At 45.5% G+C, this 12,378-nt stretch overlaps 1 protein-coding gene across 2 annotated transcripts in view; it reads right to left on the bottom strand.

Annotated features, from left to right (window-relative positions):
- The window catches only part of ccdc50a (coiled-coil domain containing 50a), a 115,003-nt gene that overhangs the window by 32,896 nt on the left and 69,729 nt on the right, over positions 1–12,378 (bottom strand). The window contains exons 5-6 of one of the 2 annotated variants that reach the window (XM_068042827.1): positions 6,801–6,906; positions 3,260–3,859 (exon numbers count right to left, since the gene is read on the bottom strand). In XM_068042827.1, the coding sequence (XP_067898928.1) occupies positions 3,260–3,859; positions 6,801–6,906 (706 nt within the window). The remainder of the gene's footprint in view (positions 1–3,259; positions 3,860–6,800; positions 6,907–12,378) is intronic. The other variant, XM_068042828.1, reaches the window with a different exon arrangement.

Here is a 12,378-nt window from a genome sequence, read left to right as displayed (position 1 = left end):
CCCTCCGACAGTGCAGCGCTCCCTCAGCACTGCCCCTCCGACAGTGCAGCGCTCCCTCAGCACTGCCCCTCCGACAGTGCAGCGCTCCCTCAGCACTGCCCCTCCGACAGTGCAGCGCTCCCTCAGCACTGCCCCTCCGACAGTGCAGCGCTCCCTCAGCACTGCCCCTCCGACAGTGCAGCGCTCCCTCAGCACTGCCCCTCCGACAGTGCAGCGCTCCCTCAGCACTGCCCCTCCGACAGTGCAGCGCTCCCTCAGCACTGCCCCTCCGACAGTGCAGCGCTCCCTCAGCACTGCCCCTCCGACAGTGCAGCGCTCCCTCAGCACTGCCCCTCCGACAGTGCAGCGCTCCCTCAGCACTGCCCCTCCGACAGTGCAGCGCTCCCTCAGCACTGCCCCTCCGACAGTGCAGCGCTCCCTCAGCACTGCCCCTCCGACAGTGCAGCGCTCCCTCAGCACTGCCCCTCCGACAGTGCAGCGCTCCCTCAGCACTATGCTGAAGCATCAATGAGATTTTGTGCTTTGGTCTCTGGAGTGGGACTCTACGGCTAATGCACTACCCTATACCAAGGCTGGTACTTGTACCATTGACTACCATTTGAATAATCATGGTAAATGGGAGGGTTTAAGACAGTGCTCAGCCATTCAACTCTGCAAAATAAAAAGTGCAAAAGGATCCATTTTCTGCCACTGGAGGTCTCCAGTGAGCTTCAGAAAACTCACAGTAAGGCAATGTCAAGTCACATGAGTCCTCAATACAATTAACCATTGAAGTGCTGGTTGCAAAGGTGGTTTTTATTTAAGTGCTCATGCCTTGTTTAAAGGGGAAAAAGATCACTAACAAATTACAATGAGCTTTCTCCCTCCCCACTAAACCATAAACACTGACATTTGCATCGGGCCCCTGACTGAGGAAATGCATACCTTTGTGGGAAAGGTCAAATCAGAAACTGAAGGGGGCACAGAGGTAGGAAGAGGAAAATGGAATTAATGCATGGGAACAAAAAGAGAAAAAAAGTTCTGAAAGACTTGATAGCAGCATTGGAGGAAGTGCAGCAGAGGGATTTAGGGTGGGAATTCGGAGAGTGGGACAGTCATTGTCAGTGGAAATTAGAGGATGGACAATGAACAGTATAGCACGGAGGCTATCAGCAGGGGCATGGAGTTGAGTGAAATCACTGAGGTTGGAAGGAACAAGGTTATAGAAGCATTTGAAGGCAAGGACAAGAATTTTGAAACTTACACATGGAGAAGCACACTAAATCAGCGAGAATTAGAGTAATGGGAGATATAGACCTTTATAAACAGGCGAAGTTATGGGTAGCAATGTGAACGAGTTGCAATTTGTGTTGAGCGGATGTAGAGAGGCTGGCTTGGGGAATACGGGAAAACATTGAGCTTCAGAGTGATAACTGTATAAATTAGACATGGTAGGAGCAGGGGCAAGAGGTAGGGGTCACAGGGGGCAATGTTTTGTAGGTCAGTGAAGGCAGTCTTAGTGACAGAATAGCTGGAGAGGAAGAAAATCAAGCTCCAAATCAAGCAATACACCAAGGATTGGAACTACCATATTTAGCCCAAGATAACTCAGGGAGGTTGATGCAGTTTAGAGATAAGCTCGGTAGGAGACAAAAAGAGTGACTTCAATTTGTCTAGATTGAGTTAGAGGGAACTTGAACTCATCCCAAACCTGTTGTCAGGCAGTTAGTCACAGAGTCGAGTGTTGTCTTGAGAATCAAAACGGATGAACTAAGGTGGATGCAAGTGTAGCCAACGTACAGATGGAACCTGGGGTAATGTATAGATAGCCAAGAGAAAAGGACCAGGGATGGTGTTGGTACACCAGTGGCGACTCTGGAAAGCAGCAGAAAACAGAGGAAGAGAGGCGAGACCAGGAGAAAGACAACATGGCAGAGTGAGAGTGTGGAGAAAGGCAGAAGGATTGATAACTTTCTGTGCTGCATTGATGCTAAAGGGCAAACATTCATGTTTCACATCATTGATGACATTCATCAGGGTCATCTCTGCTACAAGCAGGGCAGAAACCAGACTCTCAAGGAGTGAGTGGTAGGAGAGATACATATGTGGTTTCAAGGCAATGCGTTACATCACTTTGTAAAATGTTTATGGTAGGTTTTTTTGAGAGGAGTTGATGAGGTCTGATTAACTTCCTAACAGCAGTAAGGGCAAAAGAAATAGGAGCAGGAATAGGCCAAATGGCCTCTCGATTCTACTCTGCCATTCAATAAGATCATGGCTGACTTCCTAACTCACACTGGCTTTCCTACCCTAATCCCCGTATCTCATTTGGTGTCCATTTCTTTGTTTGGCTGATCGAGTGTACATCAGTTCCCTAAACCTCATTAGTGTTAAACCAAGGAATGAGCAGATTAAAGACCATCACTCCAGTTGGATACACAGATCTAATGGTTAGGGCAGGTGATTTGGAATTCTCCAGATATGCTCAAAAGCTTATAATTTCACCTTTGGGAACTCTTGGCCTGCATTCTCCCTGTGAGCTTAAAACTCAGATTACCTCCCCCCCCCCCCGCAAGACCCCACCATTTTAACTGAACAGGAAAATTGAAAGGTCAAAAATCACAATCTTTATGTCAACTTTCCTCCAATGCTGGATTTGCTCGGAGGGTCATAGGTCATGCCAAATCATTTATCCTGTTGGCAGTCTGAGGTATGGACAAAGAGCTGGTCACTGTCCTTTTACTGCTTCCTACACCACAACAGCGATTTCACTTCCAAGATGTCAGGGTGCCAGGGGTGGGGCGGGTGGAAGGGAGCTGAAAACACCCATCGGCAATGTTCCCTTTAAGTTTTCTTCGTTGCGCGCAGCCTGTTTGTTGCCCTGCGCAGTATATTCCTGACTGCTGCATGGTTACGCACCAGTGCAGCTTAGAGGAAACATTGTTCATTGGGTTCTGCTGCTTCCGGAGTTTGCACCATTTCACTCCATTACTCTCTCAACTTACCGGATTTCCAACTAAACAAGCTTTTTTCCCAAACCAATCCCTGCCTAAAGATCCTGGACACCAACCTCAACATAGCATTAGCCACAGTTTTACCGCAAGTAGTTTAACCTCACCATGCATGCAGATAGGCAGGGTGCCCAACCACAGGCAGCACTTCTTGGAAATCACCTCCCTTCATCAAAATTGTCCTCTTTATTTTGGAGTACAAGGCTGGAACAACCGCAGGGAATGTCGCACATTCTGAACACAAACTTAAACAAAAATAAAGTTGCTACCTTGTTCCCGGCAGTGGTAGCCCCTGTCCCCTGGGTCAGGTGACTGCGAATGTGCTGCTCGCCGCCGTTTTGTCATCATCCTGTCATCTTCTCTGTATTTGTGATCTTTTCCCAGAAGCTCCTTGGGATCAGGGGCAGAAGCCTGGAGATTTTCAGGGCTATGGTCATGCAGCACTCCGTCAATGGGCTTTTGGCAATGAGTGCCATGCTCGGTTGAGTCACAGCACTCATCCCCCATGTCAATAATCTTAGGCCGAGCGCCCTGACTGTAGTAGCTGGAGGCAGGCTCATAGTTTGTGTTGAAGACAGGAGGAGGAGGTCTCCTTGGTGCCTCCTTCCTGTGAGGGCGGCTCTCAAGCTTCCTCCTACCAGCATCTGGATAATTGTCATTCCACTCAGTTTCTGAACAATGGAACTTCTTGGTGGAGCTCTGCGTTGCTGGCTCTGTGGCCCAGTCGTCAACTCGAGATTTTGAGCTCGATTCTTTTGCAGCTCCCTTCAGTTGACTGTCCCTTTTGCACCTTAAATCTCTACTTCTATGGCAGTCACTTCCAAGCCTGCTGTTTCTATCGTGCTTGTGCACCCTGCTTTTCATGTGGTCTGAATTGCACATGGACACAACAGGACATGAAAACTGGTTAGCAAACGTTAGATACAAAATAAAACACGGATGAAACTTTAACAGAGGGCCTGAATGTTAAAACACAAACCTACAGGACATGCTCAAGCCATGCGGGAAAATGAGAGTTAAAATTAAAGATGTCTACTTTTCATTCCTCCTCCACCACCCAAACCTTGGTGCTAACTCCAGAAATGTAATGGTCATGCATAGCACTGCACTGACAGCTGGCTGGATTAGACACAGACCTGTACAGAATGAACAAAGTAACATGCAGGTTGATCAATAACAGCCTAGTACACAAAGCTCTGGTCAGAATTAGTCAAGAGTTAAGTCAGATGGAGTAAGCTAACTGGGTTAGCCAACAGATTCCAATCTCCGATGCTGGTCTAAGCCTATACCGCAATTTAAATATTGCAAGAGTGGATTCTCGAAAGGACAGCACTTGATGGCAATTTAAACTATACAATTAATTATGGGACGTAAGAACAGGCAGAGGCCATTCAACACCTTGACCCTGTTTCACCATTCAATAAGATCATGGTTGATCTATATCCTAACGTCATCCTTGGCTCCATATCTCTTGATGCTGTTGTGTCACAAAAATCTATTGATCTCAGATTTTAAATTATTACTTGAGCACCAGCATCCACTGCTTTTTGTGAGAGAGTGTTCACCACTGCTTTTATGAAGTGTTTCCCTAACTTCTCTCCTAATTTTAAGATTATGTCTCATTGTTCCAGACCCACCAGCAGAAAAAGTGCTTCTAAGCTACCACTTCAATTAAATATCCCTTAACTTTCTACATTCTAGGGAATGCATGCCTTGTTTACGTAATCGCTCCTCATAATCTAACCCTTGGAGCACTGATAACATTCTTGTGAATGGTGCAGTCCTCCCCAAGGCCAATATACTCTCTGAAGGTGTGGTGCCCAGAACTGAACATAGCAACTCCAGGTGTACTCTAACCAGCACTTTGTATAGAACAAAGAACAAAGAAAATTACAGCACAGGAACAGGCCCTTCGGCCCTCCAAGCCTGCGCCGATCCAGATCCTCTACCTAAACCTGTCGCCTATTTTCTAAGGGTCTGTATCTCTTTGGTTCCTGCCCATTCATGTATCTGTCTAGATACATCTTAAAAGACGCTATCGTGCCCGCGTCTACCACCTTCGCTGGCAACGTGTTCCAGGCACCCACCACCCTCTGCGTAAAGAACTTTCCACGCATATTCCCCCTAAACTTTTCCCTTCTCACTTTGAACTCGTGACCCCTAGTAATTGAATCCCCCACTCTGGGAAAAAGCTTCTTGCTATCCACCCTGTCTATACCTCTCATGATTTTGTACACCTCAATCAGGTCCCCCCTCAACCTCCGTCTTTCTAATGAAAATAATCCTAATCTACTCAAAATCTCTTCATAGCTAGTGCCCTCCATACCAGGCAACATCCTGGTGAACCTCCTCTGCACCCTCTCCAAAGCATCCACATCCTTTTGGTAATGTGGCGACCAGAACTGCACGCAGTATTCCAAATGTGGCCGAACCAAAGTCCTATACAACTGTAACATGACCTGCCAACTCTTGTACTCAATACTCCTTCCGATGAAGGAAAGCATGCTGTATGCCTTCTTGACCACTCTATTGACCTGCGTTGCCACCTTCAGGGAACAATGGACCTGAACACCCAAATCTCTCTGTTCATCAATTTTCCCCAGGACTTTTCCACTTACTGTATAGTTCACTCTTGAATTGGATCTTCCAAAATGCATCACCTCGCATTTGCCCTGATTGAACTCCATCTGCCATTTCTCTGCCCAACTCTCCAATCTATGCAGCAAAATTTCCTTCATTTATATTTTGATCATTTTATTTAATTATAGTGATCTGGGTACATGAATCAGATCTATTAAATCAAGTGGAAGGAGACTAGATAGTGACCAGGAATGGGAATCCAGGTTCCATTTCCCACTCCTTAGCCCAAGGGGCAATCGTTCAGCCCTGGCTATTAGCAACTAACTCAGCTCCGAGTGGGAATCAAATTGCGGAACTTTCCTGCTCTGTCTGACTCTGGGCGGTGCATTTACCAGTGGAAAGGGCTAGATGAACAATTGTGTAACTGTCTCAGGTTTACTAGCATGCCTGCTTGCTGAGAAATCCAGCTGTGGGTGTGTTGTACAGAGAGGATGAGGCCTGCAGCAACACAAGATAACAAACGATGCAGGATTAACAAAAACAAGACATGAAGTAACATTCAACACTGCAGAAAAGGAAAGCCACAACCAGGATAGAAACAACAAATCAGGAAGAGCACAGGCTGATCAGTGCTGCTGAATGGACAGAAAAATTACAGTATCAAGCCTTTTCCGGAAGCTTCCAATCATCCTGATCTTTGCAGTTAGTGTTGAACCGAGCAGTCAGAATTTTCTCAGTAATACAATCATTTGTTGATTTCCATCGTAGACCCATCACCGAGCATGTATCACCAAGACCAGCACCAGACCAACAATGTCACAAGCCCACCAACCAGCACCGCACGCAGAGCAACCAGCCATTCACTCACACTGCAGCCACCACATACCTCAGTAAACAAGCCCACCAACTGCTGGTTTCCATGACACTGCCCACAATCAGGAAGCCACCAGAAGATATTGTGCCTTTGGAACTAATCCAGCTCACACTTGTTCCTTCGACAAATACTTGCAAAACGGGTGTTGCCAGTTCCATTTACAATTAATTTTCTCAGAAAACAAACCAAAATCTTGGATCACCACAGTGGATCCTGCAGCAGAACCCACAGGAAGCTCCAATTCAGCAAGTTGAAGATGTTTCAGTTGGCTGAATTAACAGTTCCCTTTCACCCATGATAGCAATACCTGCCATTCCTTTTTACATGAATCACTAGAATGGGTTTTGAAGCATTACCTCCATTTTCTTTGAAGACAGCATCACATGGTTCACGGCCTATCATCTCCTGTTGATGTTTCCGTCTGAGCTTCTCCTCCTTCTCTTGGAGTTTCCGAGCAATGGCCTACGTGAAGAAATTTGGAAAGAGAAAGTTAAAAGCGTATTCAATGTTGGAGAGGCACCATTGTGCAAAACAGAAATTGTTGGCTTCCACCCTCCCCATAACCTGTGGAGATCAGGAAATTCCGGATCCCATATCCAGTCCGTGCTGAGTTGATATCTCAGCTAATTTTGCAGTTGGAATGCAGTTGGCCTTGGCACCTGGACTACAGAGCAGCCCACCTCGAATCGCTGCCCAGCAACCCATGAATAGTGTGAACAGGTGCAGGTGGGCGAGGACAGGATCAGGCTCCTCGGATCCAGCCCTCATCACTCATGAGTAATCTGCCCCCTGAGGGGTAAACACAAACAGTGCCCACTTGGACAAGGAAGCAGAAGATGCCCAGCATAAAAATTAATGTATCTCAGCAAAGAATCTCAGTGGGTAAACGCACTGCATGGTTTGCTGCTGAGCCATACATAGAATGAAAGTCACAGGTTTCAATAATGAATGAAAGAATGTACAAGAATGAAAAGAAGCAATGCCCACATTCCGAGCAGGAAAAAAAAAAGTATGTGTTCGAAAGTTGAATTGGGATAGGACTAGACTTGGCTGTGAAATTTCTCATGGTTGAAAAATCAGATTGTCCCGACCTTCATGAAAATCATCCCTGGAAGGAGATGCCAGAAGGTGGGTGGGACCTATAGACCCATAAATTCAGCAGGAAGCAGTGCCATTGGGATGTGGAGGTAGAATATTGAAGTGATGCAAGTCTACACAATCATTATAATCTATCTGCCTGCTGCAGCTGACAAAGCTTCACTGAAGCCCAGAACAAGACTCCTGTCGACCCATCCTCCAACATTTGTGCCATGTGTAGACTTAATGATTACAGAAGCAGCAAGATCACTTTACAAAACCCCTTAAACATATCACTTAAAACATAATGTTAAACTGTAAAACTGTAATTATATCCTCGATGTTCTGCCACCCAGGCTGCTCACATCTTTTCTTCTGACATTTATAGTACCAGCAAATAGAAACCCATCATTTCCAATGTTCTCGTAACGTGTTACTGGGTTAACTGAGCATTAAAGTAATAATGGGGTATTTACACAGTATGGTGATGAGTAAATGTTTGGACATTTTTTATTAATTGAAAGGACTGCTTGCAGGGCTGTGAACAGAGAAGTATAGAGGAGGATTTCTCTGGATATTTATATTTTACAGGCTGCATATTGCACAGTATTTCACTGGCCTTCCTTCAAGAAGCTGCAATACAAATGGAAAATGCCTGCAGCATCCAGCAAGTATTGCTACCTTTCAGACCACTTGAAGCTGCTCTGCCATTCCCCCAAGGGCTGACTGCAGCTGAGCCACACAGAATAGGACCCTCCCTGGTTAGATCCCAATACTGTGCTGTAGTAACCAAAATACGCAAGGGGAAGGGGTGCCGACGGGAGTAGTAGTAGTGGGGGGGGGGGGCCACCCCCACCCCCAAGTCAATTTTTAAAAAAAATAGACCTGATGCTATGGTTGGGCCAATTTTGAAATTTCACATCACAGCTCATCCATTGTGAAGCAGAGAGCAATCCGGGGATGGGCTATTTTGGCAACAAACTCTGTTACGCCCTCTGCAACTCATTCAGTCACAGAACCAGATCCTGGGCCAACAGCACAGATTAACATCACATTACCCTCAACTGTGTTGGGTGCCTCTGCTGCACCAAAACTACTGATGCTTTGCTCAGACGTCCAAAATCTACAAGCACACAGGCTCTGATGCCATGTTTCCAGGTGCTGTGATGTTACAGTGTTCTCTCTACCACATATTTCTTCAAGTCAGGTCTATTCAGTTGACACCAGGAATGATCTGTTCCAATTATCAGTCCTGGACCAGACAGGTAAAGTTCCAGCCTTCCAAGCATTGGAAACGAAGAGAAACTTCTCCTAAACTACTGAATGGGTTGGTTCAAAGAACATAATTCAGGCATAAGAAAGGAAGTTAGGTAGAACTTCTCAACGAAAATGAGTAAAAGACGAGGAATAAGTTCCCACTAAAGTCAACAAAGTAAATGGGATAAAAACACAATTAGGTGCTTCTGGAGACATCTGGGGAGCAAATAAGTTCCAGGGTGAGGGGGGCCAAGGATATGCTGTATACCTGATCTTTTTTGAGACAGAGAAACCTCCAACAATCTCATTTTTGGAGTTAAGCACCTGAGCACTTGTGCTTACATCCTCAAGTTGATCATCCTGCAGTAAATCCAAGGCCTCAATTGCACAAAGCAGATTTTTAGAGGGCATCAACTGAAGCCCATAATACAGGACATCAGCAAGACCAATCAGAGTAAAACAAAAAGGCAACAGGATCAGTCAGGATTTGTGATTGACTAAAGCCTGCATTTTGAAACACACTTAATTGTAAAAGGAGTACCTAATTCCCCAAGTACCAGTCAGATTCAGCGCCAAATGTTATCACACAACTATGAAAATCATCACATCCACTCCATCAAGCTCCCCCGAAAATCACCTTGCTCAACTTCCAAAATTTCCCCTCTTCCCAGCCCCAACCAGATACTGCTTCCTGGGGATCAAACTGTGGCCGGCAAGTCCTAATCTTGCAACAGTTTTGCAAGTTTGAGAGCTCCTGTCCAGGAGCAGCATTATCAGGTAGTAGCCAGGATTGGCAGAGATGAGCGTGACAGGGAAGCCTGGCACCATAATTTTTGAGAAGAGGAGGATATGGAAAGGGCTGGAGAATGAACTGGAGGGGGCAGAGAAGTCTGTCAAAATAAATTAGGGACGAAAGCGGGGTGAGGAGTACTGGGGAAGAAGAGTGACTTTCTGCACTTAGAAGGGAGAGGATGATTAATAAGTTATTTAAAAACAATTCAACAATGTCTTGTTCAACAAAAGATCCAATAAATATCCATGATGGTCACAAGAATCCCTGCAGTGTTAGCGACATTCCTGCATTTTTCCAGTGGCCCTGGTGGAGTCTGAACTTCAACAGGATGGGAATGTAGGGGAGGAGGATTATATCACATGGCGTAGCAGGAGGTCAGCAGGAAGAGGGGGGCAGCATTACAGGGATCACTGCATTAGGAAAATCACCAGCTTGTCCAGGCAAGGTGACGGAAAAAAACCCCTAGATTTAGGAGCAATATTCAGGTCTTGGATCAACTTTAGTTTCGTCGACTCAAGAGCTGCAGAGGGGAAAAATGTTTGGCATGAAAGAGGAAACAAATCTTCTTACTGAAATCTTCCAACAATGGAGAAGATGTGGATTTATTTGATGCCAGAGAATCAAGCAAGAATAAGAATGTTGATTAAAATATAAGGGATAAGGGTAGAGCCATCACAGGTAGGGGTCCTGAGAGCCGTTAAGATTGCCTGTCTGAAGAATGGAAGGATTTTCATTGCCCTACCGAATGAGAGAGGATCAAGATGAAGTAAATGCACTGAAACAGGACGAGGGGTTGTGAACAGTCACAGGGGACGTGACAGCAGAGTGCAACCAGCAGCAAGAGCAGATCGAATTGCACAATAAATGGAAGATGCCATTGTTACGAAAATGGCACATGGAACAGAGCCCTGGGGATCACAGGAGTTAATGGAATGAAAGAGCAGGAAGAATCTTCAGCTACAGCAGATAGAGCAAGTCAGGGACGGACCAGCAGTCAGAATTTCTACCTATTGACTATGAATGGGTCATCCTAGGCTTGAAGTACAGGAAAGCTAGAATACTTTTCATTAAAGCTCTGCTGACTTGCTCTGGAAAAACCACTTGCCCAGATATGGGTAAAGGTGACTGTCATCCTCCCCAAGTTGATCAGCTATCATGGAACCAGGCTGAATTTTCAACAGACAGAAAGGATGATTCTCAATTGATAGGAAGCCCCCATGACAACATATGTAAAGAGATGAGGAGTAATTTCTTCACTCAAAGTGTTGTGACCTTTGGTATTCTCTACCCCAGAGAGCTGTGGATGTTCAGTCATTAAGTATATTCAAGTCAGAGATTGATAATTTTGGCATTCAAAATGGAATTAGACTGTTATCTGAAAAGTAAGAATGTGCAGGGTTATAGGGAGAAGGCAGGGGAATGGCATTAGGTGAATTGCTCATTTGGAGAGCTGGTGCAGACATGATGGGCCAAATGGCCTCATCCTGCACTGTAACAATCTTGTGATTCTGTAACTGAGCAATACAAATGATCTCCAGTTAATCTGAGGTCCATGTTGAATTAGTTGAGCAAATTAGTGTGGCTGTCGGGGTGCCACTGGTCACAGCTCCCTGTGTTAGCGGCAAGAAAATCAGCGTGGTTATCTGTTGCCAGTTGTTAACCAGCAATTCTTGCTAAATGTGCAAGTGAATACTTGGTAAGAAACAAGGCCAAGTTCAGATGTTATGACCACCACAGCTGAATTGCCCACTGACAATTTCAATGCCAGTGTAATGCTAGGTAAATAGGCTGTACATCCCAAAGATTGGCAGATCATATCAAACAACATGTCCCTTTCACTGCTCAACGGGTAAGGTACAGGCCGTACCCAAGCAGCCTGTGCTTGCAAAACTCAAAACACTGTGTCCAACATTAGATTTGATTCCGTGATTGGACAACTTTTGCTAAATAATCCTCAATGTGCTAAGAATTACGCTGACAACCAGTTTAAGATTGTCAGTCAGGCTCACAGTGTGGTACATTTGTGCATACTGGAAGCTACATATATTAATACACAGGGCCCTGTCCTTTGCAGACAGAAAAAACATGTACACACATTGCGCTCGTTTCAGCTAAACAAAATACGTGACAGCCATTTGCTGGTTCATTCCTCAGGGCAATGCCTTGACCAGAGTCAAGCTGCCTGGTTTAAATTTCAAACAAAGCTTGGCAGTTAACTGTCCGTCACTATAAACTGGTGCATTCTCCATGACAATGCCTCTACCAGAGTCCACTTGCCAACCAATCAGCACTCCCTTCTCATACAGTATAAATTTGTTGCTTTCCCTTACATTGACATTCTTGCAAATTGTCCTGATGAGTGCAAGACGAAAAGCTTTGACAAAATGTGTCTATTTTCAGCAATAGAAACCAAAGAAAAGTTATGGCACAGAAGGAGGTCGGTCAGCTCATTGTGTCCACACCAGCTGAAAAAACTAGCCACCCAATCTAATCCCACCTTCCTGCACCTGGTCCATAGCCTTGCAGTTTACAGCACTTCAGATGCACATCCAAGTACCTTTTAGAAGAGTTGAGGGTTTCTGCCTCCACCACCAATCCGGGCAGTGAATTACAGACACCCACCACCCTCTGGGTGAAAAAGGTTATTCCTCATGTCCCCTCTAATCCTTCTACCAATCATCTTAAATCTGTGTCCCCTGGTAATTGATCTCTCCGCTAGGGGAAACAGGTCCTTCCTGTCTACTCTATCTAGGCTCCTCATAATTTGGTACACCTCAATTAAGTCACCCCTCAGCCTCCTCTGTTCG

This window comes from Heterodontus francisci, chromosome 11, assembly GCF_036365525.1.
Source record: "Heterodontus francisci isolate sHetFra1 chromosome 11, sHetFra1.hap1, whole genome shotgun sequence".
NCBI classification, from domain to species: Eukaryota; Metazoa; Chordata; class Chondrichthyes; order Heterodontiformes; family Heterodontidae; genus Heterodontus; species Heterodontus francisci.
Note: the sequence above shows the minus strand (reverse complement) of the source record. Positions and strands in the feature narration are given on the sequence as shown.